Source organism: Triplophysa dalaica, chromosome 7 (assembly GCF_015846415.1).
Source record: "Triplophysa dalaica isolate WHDGS20190420 chromosome 7, ASM1584641v1, whole genome shotgun sequence".
NCBI classification, from domain to species: domain Eukaryota; kingdom Metazoa; phylum Chordata; class Actinopteri; order Cypriniformes; family Nemacheilidae; genus Triplophysa; species Triplophysa dalaica.
The window spans coordinates 4582869-4607331 of NC_079548.1; the positions used below are offsets into that span (position 1 = coordinate 4582869).

At 37.9% G+C, this 24463-nt stretch overlaps 1 protein-coding gene across 19 annotated transcripts in view; it reads right to left on the bottom strand.

Moving 5' to 3' along the window:
• nfixb (nuclear factor I/Xb) overlaps positions 1-24463 on the bottom strand; it is a 133785-nt gene that overhangs the window by 9986 nt on the left and 99336 nt on the right. For 15 of the 19 annotated variants that reach the window (XM_056752186.1, XM_056752181.1, XM_056752185.1 and 12 more), the window contains 6 exons: positions 11942-12004; positions 8148-8222; positions 7848-7959; positions 7535-7570; positions 6176-6303; positions 3914-3988 (listed from right to left, as the gene is read on the bottom strand). In XM_056752186.1, the coding sequence (XP_056608164.1) occupies positions 3914-3988; positions 6176-6303; positions 7535-7570; positions 7848-7959; positions 8148-8222; positions 11942-12004 (489 nt within the window). The remainder of the gene's footprint in view (positions 1-3913; positions 3989-6175; positions 6304-7534; positions 7571-7847; positions 7960-8147; positions 8223-11941; positions 12005-24463) is intronic. The other 4 variants (XM_056752197.1, XM_056752198.1, XM_056752184.1 and 1 more) reach the window with 1 other exon arrangement.

The window sequence follows — 24463 nt, forward strand, 5'->3', positions numbered from 1 at the left end:
GATGGGGTTACTCACTGACCCAGAAACACAGCCAAACGTGTCGGTGGATGGACAGAAAAAGACTTTATGATCGCTCTTGAGGCCGGTTTTGAAGGAAATCATTATAAAAAGCGGTGATTTAAATACACAATTTAGCTTTAAAGACAGGGCCATATATACATACATACATATATACAGCCGCTGAAAAAGAGACTATTCCACATTTTCAACCCTAGATGAAATGTTGTCAATTCAGTCCAGTTTCTGTTGGATTTCAATCAAATTTAAACTCAGGAGTGACAAAGTCATCCAACAACAACGTGAAAGACTGACAGAATGACAAGACACATGAAAAAATATGAAAACCAGAGGTTATCACATAAAAAACGACATTTTAAGTTGTGCTTAATGCGTTGTTGTTTATCATAGAAATAAATTCAAATAAATTGAAAATGAAAGGGTTAAACCACAAGAATAAAGGTTAATGTTTTAGTTTACGCATGTCTGAATGTATATGTGCTCAAAAGCATAACTTGCACTTATAAATCAATACTGCAATCAGTATGTTGTGCAATATGTGCATTCACCATATACAGCCTCGGATAAAATGAAGAGACCAGTTTTTCTGATCCTGTGAGCTACTAACAATATTTTTACCAAATTTCAAACAAAATATTGTTTCTATCTGCATTTATTTGCAGAAAATGAAAACTGGATAAACGGGTCAAAATAACATAAGATGCTCTGTATTTTTTCAGACCTTAAATACTGCAAAGAAGACAAGTTCATATTCACTTTTAAACAATACAACAGTAATATTTTTATAACTTTGATTTTCATCACAATTCTCATGTGTCTTGTCATGCTGTCACTCTTTCACATTGCTGATGGATGACTTTATGTCACTGCCGACGTTTGATTTTGTTTAAATTCTACAGACACTGGACTTGAATGGCCACAATACATCTAGAAGTGATGATTTTAAACAAAAAATTTGTTAACACTTTAGTATAGGGACCAATTCTCACTATTAACTAGTTGTTTATTAGATGCCTATTTTTGCCATATTGGTTTATTAGCACTTATAAAGCACATATTCAACACGACCATATTCTACTTCCCTAATCCTACCCAATAACTAATCCTAACAACTACCTTACTAACTATATATAAGCAACAAATAAGTAGTTTACTGCGGCAAAAGTCATAGGTTATGGTTTATTAATACTGAGAATTGGACCTTAAAATAAAGTGTGACCAAAATGTGGAATGGTCTCTTCATTTTTCTCAAGTTGTTAATGTATATTCAGACTCGCATAAAGCTGGACATCACGCTGCATTATTTCAGCATAATTTAAAATAAGAACAAACTTTATGTGATATTGTTATTGGCTTTGTTCTTATAAAACCCACACAAAACTAGACAATAACTCACTAATGTATGCACGCTGATTTAATAATGAAGATATAATTGCATGTGGCACAATTATAAAAAAAGTGTATATTACTGCCAATACAGTCCGTGAACAAAAAAAATCACGATGTGTAAATATAATGAGATGCATGATGTTGTGGCTATAATCACCATCTAATGAATCTAAACATATGCATCTCTGTACGTGCCTGACAACATCGCCAAACAAGAGCCTTTAGAGTTAAAGCAGAAGTTTCTGTGATCTCTCTCTCTCTCGCATGTGTGTGTGTATACGAGGATATAAATCTTTATGTGTTACTTCTGTGTTCAGTGCCAGCCACGACACTCCGACTGGCAGCCAATCAAACGATCCCGTGACCTTCTAGTCGCGCCACGCTAACAAGCTGGCGGCCGAACAAACCTTGACCTGTCAGAAAACGGCATATAACGCTCCCACACACTACACACGCTCTTTCAAACACATACACGTATCCAAGCATCAAATAAACCCAACACACACACACACACAGGTCGAATCCAACACAAGCGCTTCTGCCACGTCCTCACACCGATCCTTTTGGCCAGCCAAGACTTTTCCAGGATTGGAAAAGATTCAAATCATTTACAGCATCATTTTAAGATTGCGTAATTTACATCCCGAGTATAAAAAGATATTTTCATAAAGGTGGGATGATAAAAGAGAGCACATCCGTCTAGTCTAAACATACCTAAAAGTGAAAGGAAAGTCTCTTCTGTGAAGTATCAGCGGGTTCACAAACCACCCGTGTAAGAAGGCAACACCAGATTTAATGATAAATGACACTGTCACCTTGCAGCGTTGCCAAAGCCTCATTCAGGTAGTGAATCACCTTCGGAGCGTAACGCAGTTCACACACACCGAGCATCACCACCATCATCAGCGTAACAGATGTCTTCTGTAACCCAGTGGCTACCGTCGCTGTCGACACATGGAGGTGCCATCTGTACATGAGCTCTGGTGCCTGCAGACTGTGTGTGTGTTGAGGGGTGAGTGTAAATATATGTGTGTGTGTGTTGTGTATTCCCATGGCACCCGGAGCACCTGAGCATGCTGGCATTTTGCTGGGATTTACACATGTTTCTCTAGATTAAGTGTGTGTGTGTGTTTACCATGACGTGGGCAGCAGTGTGTGTTTTACAAGAGATGGCCCTTAAGCCCAGAAACACACAAGTATTCTACGCAAGTACACAACACAGACGTGATACAGATCCAGAGGACCGAGAGCAGGATTACAGCAATAAACGTATGTGCCCACGGAGGAGATCGAGGTTGTTATACACCGATTCTAAATTTCTCCACAGATAGATGATTATTAAGAGTGTTATCTGCCGATACCGATTCTGAAGATGCAACAAATATTTCTTAACTTTCTGAATGTTATTAAATTATTTAATAATTATTAACATTGAACATTAAAATGATTATGTTTCTCAACATTTTCTTAATAATGAACATAAATCCTCTTTTGTCCTCTTTTGATTGACAGGATATACAGTATCGGCCCTCATCATCACCTGTTTTTCAAGCTGATAGTGTGAAAAATTGCTTATATCGACCGATATCGATTATTGGCCGATATATCGGTTTATAGTTTATCAAATAAAATGACAGCTTAAATGTTATTTAAAAAAAAACTTAATGAATGTTTGAAATGTTGCCTTGCAATAAAGTGAATTAAGTTTAAGTTGAGGTGCCAAAATGATTAACTGACGATAAATAAAAATGAAACTAATCGAAAATAAACTAATTACATTTATATCGCAATATAAAAAATAAACAGATACAGAAAAATTTTAAGAAGCATTTAAGAAATTAGCTAAAAATTGAACGAAATGTAATTAAAAATTAAAAATATAAATAAAGTACTGCTAAAAACAAAACAAATATGCTTTTTGAGGAACCAATGACTTTCACAATGTGACACGGATCTTTAAAACTGGAAAATAAATGAGAAAAAAAATTATATCTGAGCCTTATTTTATCCTATAGAAACAGAGTGAATTGTTAAAAGTGAGTGATATATAATCAGTTTACCAAGAACTTTAGCTAACGTTTGTCCAAATTTCTCAAAAAAGGTTAAAGTAACATCCTGCTAATATCAAGGTATTAGAAATAGAGTGCTGCATGAAAATCCGATGACATCACACTTGCATTTGCATTGTATATTTTGGGGACCGGTTTATGGTTGAGATCTCATAAACGTTTGGTCTATAAGACACACAACACATGCACACACACACACACACACACACACACACTTCAAATTACTCCTGTAACATTCCAGAAATATGAGATGTATGAAACAAAATAAAAGCACAGGAAAAAACAAACCAACCAGCAAACAGCAATTCAGACAGACGTAAAATAACATTGAGAGAGATAAACGCATACAGAACACAGCTGTGCACGTGTTCAGTACATGTGACACATACATACATACTGCACATATATATATAAATATGAGGGTAATGTGTTCTAACCATGGTAAGGAAACTGCACGCCTTCATTTTCATGTTTAATCTTCCTCTCCTGCATACTGGCCAAATGGTGCTGCACTGAAAAAACCCAAACAGGGAAGAGAAGAACAGTGTTAACAATCAGACAGAAAGACACAGAGAGAGAGATGGGGTATTCTTGGAAGGTTGGAGAGAAGCACTACACACTATAACACTGAAAACTACACAAACTGTCCAATCAGATTCTGTTGAAAAAAGAGGGGCGGGGCAGAACATCACAACTAAATGTCGAAAACATCACTTCACGATCCGCACACTATCCATCGTCATATGTATGTACATACTGTACAATTCAACTTATTTAAAGGGACTGTTCACCCTAAAATATTTTTTTCCTGTTTTTATTCATCCTCATGTCGCTTGAAAACTGTATATGACTTTTTCTTCCGTTGAACTCAAAAGAAGATATCTTGAGAAATGTCTCGGAATATTTGTGTCCGTAAAATGGAAGTCAATGGGGTTCGTTTTGTTTGGTTATCAACTATCTTCAAATTATCTTCTTTTGTGTTCTACAGAAGAAAGTCATGTAGGTTTGGAACGAAAATGATGTGTTCACTCACTGATTTGGCGTGAGGACACATGTCGTCCTATGTTTCCAGAATCAACCCAAGCTACACGACTCCAATTTCACACCATTGTTTCAACATACACATTTGAGTGCTGCATAGATGATGTTTTTTTTGTAGTCAAAACTCGGAAGTGAGTTAGCATTTTAGCACTTCCCATTCCATCGTCCAGAAGTCAGTGGGTTTTTTTAAACAGGTTTTTGGTTAAACCTCTAAATCAAACCAGTTATGGTTCAGTGCCATGCCAAAAAACAATCTATATAATATCTTGCATCTATATTAAATTCTCAGTTCAACCTGATTTTACAGGAAATGAAAACTATTTTACGAGGTGGCGATTTTGTGTGAATTGTACAAAAGCGTATGATTATAATTAGCAAGCATGAACCCATTCCTACCTCATCTATAAACACAACCGTCACTGCAGCGGTCATGCAGGTTTATAATTTTTAAAAATTGAACACTTTCTTTGAAGCATGAATGTTTAATGCATTGTTTAAAAAGCAAGTCGTTTTAAAGCATTGTTATGCATTTTAATGTCTTATAAATAATTGTTATTATAGTTAATACATCATAACACTTAGAAATGAATTGTTGCACTACACATTTTAAATTGGTTATAATTCTTTACAACCACATATAATGCATTACAACACACATTATGAAGAATTATAATGTATTTTACCCTTTAATAACTCTTTATAATGCATTATACATACATGCTTCAAGGAAAGTGTTACCAAAAAAATGTATACGCCGCAAATTTGGTGTGATTATGTTGCTATGTTTGCCAGCTGTTCTCCCTTTAAAATACGGTAACATAAAAAAAATTAAATGTCCTGAAACGTTAAAACAATTATTTTTTTGCTAAAGTAATGCTATTTATGCTTAATACACTGGGAACTAATTTTGGTTCGAATGTCAGAAATATTTTTGAGTAACATTCATATACATGTACATTTACACGTGTTTTTTGCATAAATATTACAATTAACATTTGTTTCATGAACTGCGTCACATTTTATGCGTTAACATTACATTCACACGTGAATTATGATTGACAGTGAGGTCTGGACGGTCTGGACTCAAGACACATTCTAGCTATTTAAAAGAGTTTCTGTTGTTACTTACTGTTCCCTGCAAGATTAATTTTTACGGTCTGTTGAAGCATAAGTAGATGTACAGAAATGGATGAAAAGAGAGAGAAGAAAGACAGACCAGTGGATTGGTGGATGACAGGACAGAAATGGAAATGAAAAGAAAGTCTGGATCCGTTCACACAGGTTCTGCGTTCACTCACTGCGGTGCTGTTATCCTTCAGTGTGAATATCGTTCAGATGTGAGTCCTAATTCAATCTAATTACAGGACGTATGTCATTTAATTCATATGCAAAAAACGAGCGCTGAACATGTCCACTTTTTCAAGATTCCTAAATTTGTTCTCTTTACTTCTCAAGCGACAGATATTATGTTTATAGAGTTCAAGTTGTTGTGCACTCATAACTGGGTGAACATTACAATACCCGATTAATGTATAATTGAATGAAAAAAACTATTTTTTGACTGGTACAAAATATACAAACTATTATAAAATAAAAGATGAGTAGAGAACAAGAAGTCAATGAGAGGAGCCAGAGAGAGGGGGGTCATGTGACTGTACCTGCATCAACATCATTGGGCCATCCGCTGGGTTGAGACGCTCCTGGGGCGGGAGAACGACCCGAATAGAAGACATCATCCACCGGGCTCTCCATTTCACTGTCATCAATTGACTTACGCTTGTTGGAACTGAGAGAGAGAGAGAGAGTTGATGTCAATCATCGAGAAGTTTAAAACTTCATAAGGATATTAGCTAATCTGACATGCACAGTTCTGCATTGAAATGCTTTTAAATTATAATATATTATATAAATCTAAAATTACAAATTATATATTACAACTACATATAATATATATTATAATAATTTGAACATATAATTAATTATGTATTATCTTATATATTAGTATAAATATATTTTTTATTATATTAGTATAAATTCACATTTGATTGTGTTGCAACATTAAAATATCTGTAATTATATTACTATGAGAAAACAGTAGTAGGCAGTATAACTGTTTGAGTGCTTTCTAAAATTTTACAAAAATGGTTGACTTTGATTAACCACATGATTATGTCTTTTTTAAGATGTTATTTAAATAAAATAATTTATAAATTCCAACAATTATAATATACGTTATCATTTTCTCTTTAGATTTTAAGGCCGTGTTCACACTTGACTTCTTTTTTTAAAACTGCTTGAGTCTGTTTTACATTATAATCCTACGGAGTAAACCGTTTTTTCCAAAAAAACTGAGCGCCTTTTTAAACGTTCTTGTGTTGGATGTCTCTTGAGGTATAAAAAAGTTAAACTTTCCCCCCAAAAATGGCCTACATCAAGCACCTTTATTAAAGCTAACCAATAACAGAGACGCATCGAGGAACGTGATTGGTCGAGAAGGCTCAAGCCGGAAAAATATAATGCCGCCGAATACACTCTTGGAGCATAGTTTTGTATAAATGTAGGTTTAATTTTTACTTTCAATAACTTTTGATTGCATTTCTAGCGAGAAATTAGTATTGTAGTTCTTAAATAAGTGACTGGTTGTAGCAAACACGCTCTCTGTTTATAATTCAAATAGATCTCTGTTACGCTCCTTGTCTCTCTAAAAAGCCATTGTGCACAAATGCTATCTTTGAACATTGCCGGCTGCTATTTGTAACCCTAACGCTGCGCTCGTTTTTTATTTACTAAAAAGCGTCTATTGTCAACTTTTCCTTCTCAAACAAGAAGTCAAATGTGAATACGACCTAAGAGAGCAAATGTTTAAATTATTCACATCAACAATGTATCGACTGGTATGAGCTCCGGATTTGAATCTATTATCATTTGTACATAAGATCAAGTGAAACATTAGATGAGTAAAGTCAGTGCAGAGATGGACAGCAGCAAAAGAGAAGAGAACAGGTGATGTGCGGTACCTCCGCGGGAGACTGGCATACAACTCCATCTCAGCCCTGCAGCGTTTGACACGAGAGGGGGAAAGATCGGGGAAAGAGAAAGAGACAAAAACGACAACAATGAAAAAGACAAGAGCAAAGAAGTGAACAATGAGAAAACAGTGTGAGGAGCGGTAGATAGACACAAATATAGACGAATTGCATGATGGGCAACGAGGAAAGAAAGCATTCTAACATACTAACAGCTAGAAGAGATACAGATCTAAAGCCGTCTAAAGTGTGTGAGAGTTATTTTAGTTTAGAGAAAGGACGAGAAGTGAATCCGTGCATGTACCTGGTGGATGGTGTGGACGTTATGGAGCGGCGCCCCAGGTTGATGTTGTAATATCCCGGACTGTCGAGATCGGCCAGAGAGAAGTTTGGTCCGCTCGCCGTGGCAACTGGTGCTAAATTAGACACAGACCGAGTCCATCCCATCATGCATCACCATGACAACACAACACATTCCTTACATCTATAAACACGCCTGTTGTCAGAATCCAACACTACGTTTTAAAGTGTGTTTTTAATTATTGCGAGGCTCAAAAGCAAATGTGGATTTGTGAAGTGGATTCAGGCTGATGAGAACACTCACTTTGTGACACACGGACCAGCTCGGCCACGTTCCACACGCCTGACGTCACAAAGCAGTCCTGGAAACTCAAGTGCCCTGAAAAAGACAAACTAAAAGTGAAAAGAAGTTCCAACCCATGTGAGTCACCATGCAAATGAGGTTACTTGTTTTCATGCTGACCTCTGTAGCTATGAGGCCATGTTTAAGACGCAAGTCATTTGTTTCCAACGTTAAGTGAAATCTTAAAGCTGTCGTTTGATTGGATGGTGCAAGGATTACACTCCTGTGCATCCCCGGAGGAATTTGGCCTCGACACGAAGGATGAATGTGTAAACCGAGCGCTCGACAACATCCTATTAGTGTAAATCATTCAACTCGGATTTGCTTCAAGAGCAAGTAATGACCCAAGTTAGATATACGGAGCAGACTGGTGGCCTGGAGTGGGAAGTGTCTTGGGGTGTGCTACATCAATCCCTGACGCCCCTTTTGTGGCGTAACATGGGCCGGGGACTTCTGCCCTCTTCTGCCATGGCAGATATATTGTTATGACTATGTTGGTTGTCAATGTTTGTTCTTGTTTGTCTTTGTTATTCTGTCAATGTTTATATTTGTTTGTCTATCTTGCTTAAAAAAAACCATAATTTTTAGTTCATAATTCTGCATTTAGCATAAAATCTGCGTATAGCAAAATTTGTAAATAGACTCACTGTCTGTGCTGTCAGAGCAGATGACATGTTTAGATCACGATTTTTATGCGAATTTTCCGGCAATTGTTGTCTTTGTTGTTTATGCTAGAGCCACTATCGCAGCCACTGTGTATTTTATTTATGATTTTTTACGCTTTTATGACACATTACAAAAAACATCAACAACAATATGAAACAGAAAAAAAGTTAAATAATAATAAATAAGTAAAAATGATTTAATACACTGAGGTTTGAAGACAACACAATTAATGAAATGATTCAAACGAATGAAAAATGATAAAAATAAAAAAAAAAGTTTTTATCATCACTCTGAATCCAATCTTGACAGAAGTGAAATGCAATTTCGTCAGCTGTTTGTGTAAAAACGCATTCCGAGACGTGATAAAATTTACAAATAATGGCAGAATTAAAAGGGGTTGTTTTTAAAGCAGAGGCCGTGTTCTTACATTTGATTTATTAAACTGTATGTTAATATATTTATAGAAGAAATATTCTAGGGGCCATCAAAGTTTTCAATTCCAAAGTTTTATTTATATAGCGGCGCGCTTTCACAGTTTTGCAATATGACAAACCTGCTTTACATATAAATAGGCCGCAATGAACAAAAATAGATAAATAAATAAGAGACACAATATTTGGTATTATAATACAGGGAATAACTGCAGTTTTTACTCATTATGATATACATTAACTGAAATAAATATTATGTTGGATTTTCACAATATTAGTGATCATAGTTAATAATGTTCAAAGGATCATCACGATATCAGTAAATATGGTTAATAAAACGCAATAATTGTCAGAACTTGAAACTTAAAATTAAACACTGGCTGGAAAAGAGTTAAAGGAATAATTCACACAAAACTTTTTCCAGAACACAAATAAAATATGTTTTGAAGCAAGCTGGTAATTTAACAGCACTGGTCCCCGTTCACTTCTATTGTATGGACACAAAACCAATCAATGCAAGTGAATGTGTGCCGGTTAACAACATTCTTCAAAATATCTTCTTTTGTGTAATGTGGAAAAAGGAAAGTCATACAGGTTTGAAATGACACGAGGGTGAGTAAACAATGACAGAATTTGTATTTTTTGGGCAAACTATCACATTAAGAACACAACTTTTAAAGTGTTTAGCTTAATTCTGTAATAAGAGTAAAATTGTGGGCTCCCAAGAGTCTCTATATTCTAAACAGGCCAAAAAAAGGTTGGAGACCCCTACACTTAAAAATAAAAAAAACATATTTCCTCCTGTGCACCTGTCAAACACACACACGGAAAACAAACTTGTGCGATTGTCATTAAAGGGCAGGAGTTTATAATGACAGTAATCAACTGGCATATGTTCTCCGTCTCAAAAGAATAACAGTCTAGCCCATGCTTACGGTTAAATTCAACACAGCGGCCTCACATCTCACTTAAAACTTAATGAGCACACTAAAAATGCTTTATGTCACACAAAGCGAGTGTGTGTACAGCTGAAGAGCGCGTAAGGTACACTGCATACAAATATACAAATGCATCTGAGTGTTTTTACTGGCACATCGCTTGTGTGTGTGGGCAGAACGGGTGAACGGGCCACGGTTCCACACCCATCCGTAGTACCGGCTTAGGTCAGTGGATGTGTATTCTGTGTGTGCGCACGCCGGTTAACCACAGCGAGGACGAGGCATGAGCCCCGCGCCGCAGCCATGTGGTTCCCATCAGCCAATCACGTCAGAGTGATTTATGAGCGCTCTGCCGCTCTCTGTCACAGGCAACCCTGCCGGCTATAATAATCTCGCATGGAAGCGGCTTTCCCTCGTGCTCTGTGTTTGTGTGTTTGCGGTAAGCTACAGCCCGGGCGTGCATGTGACCTTAACAGCGTAAATAAAATGGCTTTCGATAGCGTTCGTCCAGGGAAGAGCGCGGCTCGCCCACAATTCCATCTGTTAACTGGCGGACGCGGTGGAAAATGGCGGCTGATTTGTTGAATGCGTAGCGTGGGGATTTCATCGCACTTTTGTTGCCAGTGCTAACCGAGGGCTGTTTACTCACGGCTGATAATGAAAACGTCAAATGTGCACAACAGAGTCTGATGTAACTTCACTTCTCTTTATTTAGTCACTATATGGTTCAACGGAAATGATTTAAGGGGCCATTCACATTTTGCATCTAAAACTGTGCGGAATGAGAAATGAGAAAAGGCACTCTGAAAAGGTTGAAAAAAGGGTGGTTTCACATTTCGCGCATATTCATTATTTTAAATGTAGACGTGCAGTAAGCGCGCTCAAATATGGTGGGACAAGGTCGCTATGCGGTGCGACGCTCCAGTTTTTCTAGGCGAGTCGCAGGCGCGTCAAAATGCAAATATTTCAACTTTGCCGAATGCCGCACGCATTGGCAGGTCATGTGACAAAAACAATTAAGCCAATATAGACAAGCTCAGTGAAGATGGAGACACAGATAATCTTGTTGTAGACTTATTGCAAGGTATTTTCAGCGCATATAACAATATATCCTTTGATTATACCTCCTCGTCTTAATGGCTATTGTGGCTTATGGCCCATGGTTGCTTAGCGACGGCAGACGCCAGGAGAGCAAAAACTCATTGACGCATTGAAAAAAGGAGAGAGCAGTGCGGCTCGCGTTTTCCGTGTGGTTTTAGACGCGAAATGTGAATCGCCCCATATTTCCATCTTGATGTGGCTCCAAAGCGCCTAGAAAAATGTGCATCGCTCCCCATTTGCGCGCGCATGTCCCATGTCTACATTTAAGATAACACGCTTTTGCGCACAAAAGAGCGAAATGTGAATCGCCCTTAGTACAGCTCATGAGATCAGCATTTGGGTTTCTGGGTTCTTTAGCGCACCAGTAGATTGATGTGTTTTATTAAGAGCTACTTCTTGATAATATCAGACTGTAAAAACATTTATGTTTCTGATCTGAATCTTTATCAAAGATGTTGTCACGTTTTCACTTCTTTGCAAGAGATAACATATTTATGAAACGTGCTCCGTCGAGGCAACCATTGGTTAAAAAAAGAAGCGTGCTTTGTGATGTCATCCCGAAATGAAAGTTTTTTTTTTTTCTACAGAATGGTGGACCGTGCACGTGTGATTGACTCACCATTGGGCGGAGGCTTAATGTCTGCTTCTCCTTGTTGGTTGGAGTTGTCCGATTGTCCAGATTCTGCAAAGAGGACAGGGATGAGGAGAGAGAAGAAGGAGGGGAGACAGAAAGAGAGAACAGATTAAACACGGGACAGAACATGTTGGCTGGGTCCAGTCCATTGGCATCGGAATCAATCAGCAGATGAACATTTTAAATTCTCTCGGCCGGCACGTAGTCAATGCAGTGTATTACAACTGGAAACAAGACATGGAAAATGTGCGTTCTGTTGGTTTAAGGTGGTAATTGCTTTATTAAAACGTTCAAATTCTAAACAAATCTCTAAAGCTAAGAATTAAACGCCACCACAGATATACAGCTTGTTGGTAAAGACATGCTTTTATCTCGGTTATATAAATGATCTGGATTAAAATGTCCCCTAGCGAACCAGAAAATGGGTTTAGAAATTGAAATACAAACTCTGTTATTTAGATTTACAATAAAAAGACCAAAAGTGTGGACCTTTATACCAGATCTTCAAACCAGCAGCGTAGAACAAGGCGCGTTTCAAAAATACAGTCGAACTTGTATATAGGTTAAACCGTCAATACGTTGACATGACGTTGTGTCATTTAATAGAAAACATTTTTTAAAAAAAATCACTCCCCGCGGATCGCAACACATCTGGTTAGGACACAGTTTCAGTCTATTTAACAGACAGCTTGAATCGTGTCTTTTTTCATCCTTTTCAATTGTAAACGTGAGTCGTGACAAAGTAAAAGCAAGTTGTCAATGTTCATTTCAAGACTCACTGCTATTACACTGCTAATCTAAAATCTATAAATCTGTTAAGCATACGTTCACAAGCGGCCTGCTGTAACTCAACTCTGTCGTTGAGCTCACAGACATGGACGTAAGCTGGTGTACAGCCATCCAGTTGTTTGGACAATGTCTCTTTAGGCTTTTCATCTTAAAAATATAGCGATGTTGGAGAGAGACCAGACCCCTGCGGGTGTTTGAATTGGCTGAGAACGACTATCCACCTTTTTTTCTATATGCACCAAGCTAACTATAGAGTTTTACTAGGCGACTACAGCCTCTGTCTGCATTGTTGTTGTTTTTTAAGTTACGCGACCTCTTTTACGTCATATTCGTGCCATGTTTCAAAGCACAACAACAAATGACCACATTGAACATCAGCACATGCTGTCATGAACCAAAAGTGACGCTATATCATTTAAAAGGCAAATAACAGGACCCCCCCACCCAGTTGCTCTGTTTTCTCTCCCGCACCCCCTTATTCACTTTCTGCTGTTGTTCGATGGGATCCTGGCAGCCATCTTAGCGCTTGGCAGCCATCTTAGCATTGGCGGTAGCAGAGCATTCCTGCTAGCTTACAAAGCACCCACACACAGACGCAGTCCTCTCAGAGAGAAACACACGTTACGCTAAAAGCCTCACAAATGAAGGGTATTTCCAGCCGTGTGTGCTAAATGCTAATTGAGGAAAATATAAAATCGCTGGTTGCCACTTTTGTTCACGCCGCACACGGCGCTAATAGTTTGAGGCGCTGGTTAATCCAGTTTTAGTTTTTGCTGTGAATTCAGGTAATCTGGGACCCTCGTTGCGACTCATTTTGATGTTATAAGGTGTCACAATTTACCTACATTTAGAATGTCAGATGGTAATAACGGTCTTGTACTTCTAGCTATGATACCTCAAGTTATTTTAATGAAACAGTTTTACCATGACAATAGTTTTTTTACATTATGATATCATGGTACTTTTTTTAAGTGTCAAATTTATATAAGATCTTTCTGCCAGATAGTGTGGTGAAGTACAAAATATATTTTTGTTAATTGGATACATTTTAATTAAAATTTGAATTGTTTTTTATATTCACAGATGGCACTTCATTCACCCAAGTATATTTCCTCTATATTACCCTTCAATATATAAAATATTTTTATATCTAGAATAATGCACAGAAATATATTTTTTGAATATTTTATTATATATTCACTTAATATTTATAGAATAATACATTGAATTTGATATAAAGAAAATATATGTAGCCATATATACATTGCCCAAACATGTTATAAATATACATGTATATACTGTAAAATATAATGCAAAATATTAAATAATCCATTTACATGTTAAAATAAATTGGTAGTTGACAAATAAATAAATGTGTCCCAACAGCAAAAATGTTGGAAACAAACTGTTAACAACCAATTCTTTTATATTATTTATATTTATGATATAAAACAGCATAAGAGAGTTTCATTTTCAAATAAACCATACATGTGTCCTAGGGTGTGACACAGAAAAAAAATGTACTTGGTTTCAAATGTGGAAATGTATTATTCAATATTTTGCATCGTATTTTATGCATATTCCCCTCTATTTTTATTTTGAGTGGGCAATGTGCCCTGTTATGGTGATTTGATGGCATCAGTGATATTATGTGCAAAACTGCCGTTGACTAGCGCCGTCTAGTGGTGTGGAGAAATCTCGGATGACCTCCAATCCAATTACATGGCACATTAGTGAAGCTCACTATGCAGAACTGGACGTGAGTGAATGAGCGAGGGCCGCGCTATTGGGCAGAGACAAAGCTCGGATGAGCAGGGGGCCAGATCATCAAAACTTCAACACACAAAGGAGAGCCTGTCCATTATTAGAGCACATTTTCCATCCTATGGAGTCCAATCAATGCTGTTATCTGCATGCAACCACACACACACGAAAGTGCATCCAACAACGCTCATGCTAATCCTTATCTACCCGGAACACACTGTCAAAGGACCCCTGCCCTGAACACAACCATGCCAAAGATACCGGGCGGCACGTACACGGTGTGTCAGTGGGTTTTCAAAATTACAAGAGTGTCTTCACAATGCTAAAACACTTCTTGAGGTTTAAGAACGAGCAATTAAAACTATTACCATCTCTAACCAGCCGGCGCTGTTCACGAACACATGCATCTCTTGAAGGACTACGCGTAATTGACTCCTTTAGCATGCACATATTCATAAATAACTGCGCTCGTGAGAGCTAAAACACATTTCTTATTATTATCACCGTTTGGTTTATTCTGCCTTGTAGATGTGAACTAAACATGCTTGATTGCTAATGTATAGATTGAACGTCGTGATCCAAGTCTGAAAATAAAAACACGCGGTTATCCTTTAAATGTTTGCAATTATCTATTAATTTCTGCCAAAACAAAGTTGAATTAATATCACAGAGACTTTGGAGATGAGTTTTTTTATCATGTTTGTTTTGGGAGATTTGGGCATTTGTAGCTCATTCTTAAAAACAAACATGCTACGAAAGTTTCTGCACAGCGATGCTAAGAAACCTTTCTGTCTTTTTTCAATAACCCAAAGAACCGCTTTCCACTACAAAGAACCTTTTGCGAAACAGAAACGTCAGTTCTTCATGGAACTATTCAGACAAAAATGGGTCTTCTTTGGCATTCCTGCGAGTTACCTTTTTTTAAATGGGACTTTTGTCTGTTTCATTTACAAATACACAAACGTGGATGCACTCGCCAAATGTACACATACAAAAGTAGTCGTTTCAGGGATTACATTTTGATAAAATTTTAAATGCACTGATCAGACATGAAAAGCGTGATGAGTAACTGGAATAAATATTGACTTCATGTTGACTCTTATCAGAAAAACACGAGACTCTTTCTGTACTCTAGTATGTTAGATCCCCTGCTTTTAAACGTCAAGGCTTATGATGACAAACACATAAATAACATGTACGGCACAAAATGGTGCAATGCATTGCTCTCAAAAAAACTAAAATCCAATGCACGCCTCCACACCTTATAGACACACAAGCTACGGCGCTGAATGAAGAGGCAGCACAGCCTTTCCAATTGGGTTTTGCCTAAGAGGTTTATCGGTATGTTGCTAAACATTCTGACCTTTTTTTTAATCCGTAATGCGCTTAAAATGTTCCAAACCCTCTTAATCCCCACGGCGATCCCACACAGATGTTCTCTGAGCTGTTTTATTGGACTTTATTTGGGTATTTGCCCCCCCAACCATCACTTATTTATTCATTTCCTATCTTATGAAAGCACACGCCACCCTGCGCCCGCCCGCCCGCGCCCCCTCTTCTCTGAGTTTCCCAGCAGCTCCTACAGCCAAGAAAATCGGGAGGATTTTTATTTCTAAAGGGGTGTATACCTGCTCGGGAACCCCCTTCGGCGGTGGCTTATGCATGTGTGTTTCTAGATTAATGTGTATGTGGATGCTCGGGGGATGTAAAAAGTGCAGGTATGAAATGTGCCCGTGAACAAGTGGCAGGTGTGCTTTGATTGCGTGCATTTACATGCATGTACATCATGCACATCAACATACAGACATGTTTTAAAGAGACAGTTAGTGCTAAAACAAAAAAAAAACTGTTGTTCCAAATCTAGAAGAATAGAAGAATGATTTATCTCAGACGTGCCTGATGCAAATCTTAGCTTGCGATAACAACAAAAAATGATTATTTAAAACGAACTGTCTCTTTAAATCTACGTGTGCCCTGTTTGTTGATACACAAATGTCGTTTTTTTCGTTTCTGTTTACGCATGTGTGTGTGTTTGTGTGCGTCTGGCCCGGGTCATGCCAGAGAGGAGCAGGTGTGCAGAGATCTGCCCTGCATCGCCCGCTGCCCATCTGTGTGCCCGTCTGTGCCCGCTCTGTGCCAACTACGCACCCGACACAGAGAAAGACAGTGAGAGCGGCAAATGGGAATTGAGACATTCACGACCGACAAGAAACGTGGACCCGCGTTTGAGAAATTAAAAACGGGATGAGAAAACAAAATGAAAGTCCTGGAAATGTGGAGAGAAGGGGACAGAGAGAGCGAGACAGTTGGCGTGTCGCCCATCTCTTTCATGTTGTCCTCTTGCTGTCTGATTAGAGACTTGTAACAGAGCAGCTGTCGCAGACAGACGCTGCAGTCTGCGCTTTCTGGGGATAACGGCCAACATCTAATCTATACATTTACTATGTATACACATCAAAGACACACATACCTTATCGTAATCTAATCCACTTACCATCCATGCAGAACTGAGTTTAAAAGCAGAGAGATATCTCAACCGCACACACATCTGCGATTTCTGTGGCCTCGATTTTGTGTTTTAAGCTTCCATCTGTATGGACACTGATGCTGTTCTACAGCTGCGCCTGTATAAATTCAACCTCAGAGGGCGAATAGTATATTATCAGTGCTGATTTTCATCTAATCAAAACATGAACGCATGAGAAAACACACAGCGTGTTTGGCTGAGCTTCAAGCTGGAGGGCTGCAGTGACCATCAGTGGCCACCGGGGAGAGCTAGACACAGAAGCAGAGGGTCTGCTGGCCTCAGGTATGTAAATGTGCACTTAAAGGGATAGTTCACCCAAAAAAGTAAATTCTTACCCTCATGTCATCTTAAAAGATGTATGACTTTCTTTCGTCTGCAGAACACATAAGAAGGTATATTAAAGAACGTTGGTAAGCAAACAACCAAACCCCAGTGACGTCCAATGTATAATAAAAAATGTAAATGACACTAGTGTGAAAAAACATGACAACATTTTTGTGGGGGGCTATGGGTGAACAATCCCTTTAAAGCTAAGTAAGTATTGCTATGTAGTTGCTATGGTGTTACTACGGAAATCTACGTGGTTGCTAGGGCCTTTGCGGCTGGACTACATATGAGGGGTAGGAACCGTCGATAGACAGTTCAAGCACTCTTAACATTTAAGAGATTCACAAAATATGGAAGAATTCAGACTCTACAAATCAGACACAATGAGAAATAATTGGGGTTCAAGGAGGTTTGTTTACAAGCGCAAGTATGTGAAGTATGCTAACAAGACAGCTTGTTTATTAGAGTGTAAAAGATGTGAAAGCGATATGAGAGTATGTGAAGTTAGTACGAGACAAGGAGAGAGAGAAAGAAAGAAAAAATGTAAGCATGACCGTGATGTTACAATGTAACACACGCACAAGTTTAAAGGACTTTGCACATACAGTCCAAAATTTTCGTAAACGTTTTTTTTAATGACGGATGAAAATCTCGGAGGTATTGTGTAATTGTGAATGACACAACGTGAGGTCGTATTTATTTTTTAACGTGCGAAAAAAATTTAGACGCAAATTTTGGTCGCAAAGTTTTGTAATGAGGACACTTCATTGTTTTAATAGAAGGTAAATTATTTTTCTCCTCCTTCCCCTTCACTCAAACCCGTTGACATTAGATTTCAAATGAAAATGATTTGGATGATTTACGAGCTTTCTTGACCACCTGAAACTCCTCTCAGAAGTCCTTTTCGGACATGTTCCAGTTTATTTGGGAGGACATTCTCAATTTGGCCCTCAAAGGCTTAAAGAAACCTGTACATGCACCCTCAAGTTATCTGAAAGAGTCACTGTTCAAATCCTGAGTGTTAACAAGCAGTAATTACACAAATTACACTGAAAATACACAAGCCAGACACACACGCACACATGGCACACACACGACCAGTGCCTCTAATCTCAGAGTTCAGTGGTTTCAGCCGGTCCATCTTGAAACAAAGAGCCCTTCATGAGTTTATTTTGATGCACTTAGTAGCAAGAGCTTCCTACATGCAGAACTGAATCTCCTGTTATGTTTGTGCAAATAATCGCAACTCGCGACCTTTGGAAAGACTGAAATCGTCTACAATCATTTCTGTTGGGTCTCCGCAATACAGCACGCAGAAAGTAAAAGTGACATTTCCTTGACAAAATCAAACCAGCTCAGCTTCTCAACAAAAAAACGTGTAAGCACAGATGATGCAACAAAATCCTGACAACACATTTTCAAAACCTGAACAACACAGCTTTTCTCCCCTTTCCCTACATGATGGCAAACAACAGCGGAGAGAAGGATTTATTCGGGCTGGTAAACACCCAGATAATCACTAAACGGACTTGAGGTGTTTTACAAGCACTGTAAAACTACACATTAAACACGCGGTTGTTAAAGTAGTGCACGTGCATGGAGACAGAGAGAGAGAACATTTAACCCTTCAAGTGTTTGTATCAGCGATGTGATCACATGCTACAATTAAAATGCATTAAAACTACAAGACATGTTTTTATTAAACTGAAATAAAATGAAGGAAGACTAAACAAAACGTCTGTTACAGTATCTCATAATCTGATAAGATGAACTATGTCTAGACTGTCTGTTTTCTTTAAAAGTCATGTGTTTGCCAAGTCTGCACACACACATTGACTTTCTCTCGCACATTTCCATCATTCTACAACTGTAAGGAATAGTAAACGATACACAATACTGTAAAACTGACACAAGCTTTTCAGCTTTCTGTTGTTCCTGCTATTAAAAGTAAAGGCACAGAACTCAAAATTCAACATGAACTACACTCTTAAAGGCGACATGACAATTAAATTTACCATGCTGTTAATACAGAACACATTATTATACTGTACATACAACTAAGGCTGTCACGATGATTAGTTGTTGCGATTATGACGATTTATTGTCTGTTTTGGGGCTTTTTCATTTAATTATCGCACATTTTTTATTTGGCTTTGAAATGACTATATTGTTCTGAACATAAGATGCATTTATGTATTTTTGGAAATACATTGGAAAAAAATGGGGTCATCATCCAGGTGTAGGCTTTTATGTGTCAATAATACGAACGCCAAGTACTTGTAAATTGAGTAAATTGATCAGGAGTGAATTGAAGCCACCATTAAAATCAGTCATAGAAATGCTTCTAGTCGGTTGCAAGATAACAATAAAATCTTACTTCTGTGTTAACACAATTTTGGTAGAGTGGTTATGCCATTGAGATTAGTTTAAAGGTGTCACATGACACGGCTAAAACGAATATTATGATTTGTTTTAGATGTAATGCAATGTGTATACGCGATTGAAGGTCCAAAAACGCTGTATTTTCATCAATCACAACGAGACAATCGCAATGAGACGATTACTTAATAATCCTGACAACCAGATTTACTCAAAAACGGACTATGAAAGTGAAATGGTTTATGAACAGCATTTCTTTTGGAATTTATAAAGAAAACATGTCTTTTGTATCTATAAGTGACAGAAGAAAACGTTATTGCTCAGATGTCGCTCTTCAGATGTGTTTCAACTTAGTCTAAGAAGTTTCTTTTAAAACTGCTTCGTAGAAAAAACGAGTAAGTCAGTTGAATGAGTATGAAGTGTAAAATGTAAAATGAAGGTAGATTGTAGAGGTAAAATAACCTGAGTTTGGGTAAATTTGATGAGAAATGTTTGAAATCTTTTGCTTGCAGATTTGGTAATCTGAGCCTTCGTGAAACTCTAATAGAGACATTTGTGATATCTGGATAACATATTTCCATCATCTATCAAATTCTCTTACGAAACTGAAGTGATACAATGTCATAAGATCACTGTCTCTTATCTGTTTCTGGGCTTGTTGGAGCAAACAAAATGTTAATGCTCTCAGCTCATTTGTCAGCGTGGCACCTTCACGATAAGAGAATATCAAATGAAATCCTGTGTCAGTAGGTCATGTGTCATTCTCAGCGAGCTCGCAAACACCAGACGAATCTCTCCGTCTGTCTCGCAGGCATGGGAATCACTCTGCGAGAGAGTACGATGGAAACCGCAGACGCCCCAAAGCATAAAAGATACACCGAACATCACATTCATGACTGCTTCTTTACTGTTTTCTTTATATCAAAATGATACAAAAGTGAAAATGTGTTTTCGGAAGGCCTTGGAAGAGAAAATTCCAAGGAGCTTTGCAGAGAAAACGAGAAGTTATGTTTAAGATCCGAGTGTAGTGTTTCACACGACGCCTCTGGGATGTGCCATTCCAGCCAACGCTTTATGAAAAACAGCTTCGGAGAGAGAGAGAGAGAGAGAGAGAGAGAGAGAGAGAGAGAGAGAGGGAGAGAGAGAGAGAGAGAGAGAGAAAGAGAGAGAGAGATAAGGGAGGACAAGGGGTGAGACTAAAAGAGGAAACGCAGAGGAGGTGAGAGAGAGAGCGCGACTGTGAAGATGAAGTAGGTGGAGGGATGCGACAGAGAAAGAAAAACAGATGAAATGCGAGGAGACGTCTATGTGTGCGAGCAGAGATCCTGACAAGTTACGTGAAATAACACTGACAGCCCATAAAAACACTTGGTAAACTGTAGGTTGCAGGAGGTGCAGGATAACTCTCAACCTGCGCTGTTCTTTCGGAGGGGATTAAATACTGTGCTCTGCATCTGCAGTATCTCCTGTTGAGAATAAAACACACTTCTGTGCCATTCGCTGTAACTTCACAATATAGACGTGCGGGCGAGTATAAATTGAAAAAAAAAAAACGCTGGTTTATTTTCAACTCGTCGGGACAAAAAGACATAATCCCAGCTGTCGGGTTACATTAACCATAACATTTTTATATTTGACCCAACAATGGGTTTGAGTCTAGTATTTGAAACAAAAGTACTTAACACCTTCGAGTTGTTGCAAATCTGTGTATATGTCTTTGTTCTTTGTTTTGTTATTTGTTTACCACATAAAACAACATTTACTGTAAGAGTAAAAACAAGAAAGTCGATTTTGTGAAAACATACATTTCAGTATTATGCATAAAAAATCTAATAAATAAAAATATTTTATATAATCTATCATTTACAACTATAAAGAGGCATTACCCATTTTTAGCTATGACTACTTTAAAGAGTTAGCGTAGATTTCCCAGACAGGGTCACATATGAATAATATTTGTTTAATCGCTTGAAAAAACGCTATTGTGATACAGGTACAATTATGTAAAAGTATCTTGAATAAATAAAAGTCTGATCTTTTTTCAGGTAAACATTGAAAACTCCGGATTGCCATAGAAGGGTTAACTTATTTCACTAGTGTAAAAGCGGCTCTGCTGTTTGGAAGATTGAAATTGTATTTATAATCTCACTTGTATTCAGGATTTGAAAGCAAATGGCCACTGACATCCCATCAATGCTGTTACCCAGTAGAACAAACAATACAGCATCTTAAATAAGTGTGTTTAAATGCCAACTTATGACACAGGACAATATTTTCTAATGTTTTCGCAAAAACATAAAACAGACCACACAAAGAAATGTGAGCCATTTTATAAAGCTAATGAAAACCAGAAGAACCTTGCTTTAGAAATGCCATGATGAAAACTTTACATGTCCTAATAGAAGGAAGAGTACGAGGGAGGTAAAAAAAACCAAAACTACTGCATCACAGCTGAAGGACGGGACAGAGCGACAGGGAGAAAACGGACTGGAAAAATCTGATTGGAAAGATTGGAAATGTTCATGATTCATTTCTGGCTCTCGCTCCACTCGCGCCTCCCTTTCTCTTGCTTTAACATCCCCTTATGTCTCATATACAGCTCAACCGAGACCTGTTCATATAGAAACCAAAACATCAAACCCATTTGAGAAGGCGTGTATAAACCAGAGAGCGAATGAAAGGACAGATTGAAAACTAAAAAGCAAGAAAGTCTTGCACTTGAAAATTAATTACAACGTAAAGTTTATGATTGAAACAATTGCATGTTAGGTTACATCGTTGGTAAAATCCGATTCGTTTTCTTCAAATAGAAACATTTTATGGTTATTATTCTTATTTTGTTTTGCTTTTTTTGAGCATTCACAATGTTCTAATGCACTTTACCACAAATGTACGGATAGCTGGGCTCCTTCTGCCTACAAATAAACATATTAGGGAATATACTGGAAAATATAATGCAATATTTTAAATTAAACACTTTCATATACTGAAACCAAATGCTTTTCTTATTCAATAGATGAAAAGTGGCAATTCCTCATGTATTATTTAATATATTGCATTATTGTAATATATGCATTTTTATATATGTTTTAAATATATATATTTTAAATAACTTAATGTATTGACAGTTAATACATAGGAAAAATATATTTTCTTTGTGTAAGGGGTCTTCATGGTCCCACTCACCCTAATTGACAAAGCAACCAATCGCAAGCGTGGTCTTGTTGCATGAGGCCCCGCCCCCAAAACTAAACCCAGATTTACTTTTAGGTTGCGTGAGCATTAAATTCTTACAAACAAGACCTCCATCTCTCCTCTTATCAGGCTCTCATAAGCTCTGTGCTGACCTCCCTAAAACCCCTCTGACCCGCCATCAGCCCTTTCATGTCCTCTACTTACAGGCTTAATCCCTGCATATTTACATCTTAAAACTTACAGAGATCTTCAGACGGCAATGAAATTAAAAAAAGGTTCTCCAGTGCAAAAGACTTCAGGCCTAAAACAAATGACGTGATGTAAATATCTCTTCTCAAACTCTTTGGAATGTCCTGGTTTGCCCCTTATATGTCCCACCCATCTTCTGCACCAATCAGAACGCAATCTTTCGCCCGCATCACTTTATGTTTTTACTCCCGTGTCTCTGGCCAACATCAGTGCTAGCTGGAGCACTTCACTATGAGATTTACAGGCTGTGTGTTCTGGCCAGGTGGACCGACGGTACCGTGGGGACGGGCTTGTTTAAAAAGAGTGCCGTCAAATCAGCTTTAATGAGTAAAAGAGCAGCCCGCTGGAAGAGGGTTCTTACCCATAATGCATTTCACATCTGAGGGGGAAAAACACTGTTAGCTAACGAGCTGTCTGAAAGTTGAATCGGCGTATGCGTGCTTTAAAAAACACAAACACCTTTTCATGAAACCTGACTTTAATAAAGCATCACAAAAACAAGTTGTAGTGTGACTGACAGTCCAATGATGACTTCATCAGACCCTCGGTTAGATCAAACATCACATGACCGTCTAAGAGCGCAAATGCAGGCGCGAACGCTTGCTTGTGTGTTTTTGCTCTAACAAATTCTAGGACTCAAAGGGGCTATAGATTTACCTTCCAATGTGCCATTAAACTGCTGGCTATAAACATGTCGACAGTGTAGCTTCGACTAACTTGCCAAGCGAGATTCCAACTGTGAGATTCGAGTGAGAGTCAAATCGAGTCATGAAAAAGAAAACTGACCACAATTTTACTTATAATTTTACGATACATCCTTGCGATAAATCTCGAAAGAATTTGCCATTCAAATACTTGTATAGAAAATGTTTTTAAAGAGTAAAGCAGAAAGGCAAGAAAAATCAAGCAAAAAATAGAGAAAGAGAAAAACGAAGAAAAAAACGAAAAAAAAAACATGCCGTTACTAGAAAAGCTTCTGTATTTTAAATACATAAGAGCAGGGGGGTCATTTTTACTGGGACAGGGGAGACATGTCCCCCCCACTTTTCAAAATCCTGTTCGTGTCCCCCTCACTTCAGATTTGTTTGTGGTGATTTTTTAACCACATGCCGTCATCGCCACGGAGAAGAACTGGGATCGAGCAGGGCGCTTGATCACTGAAATATTCAATCACGTGGTTTTGATTTGAATAAGTGAAAATACGCTTTTACGTGGTCGTTGTTTCGGTATGGCTATGTAAAGCTGTTTCCTTATAATGGACTTCTATGGGGAAGAAA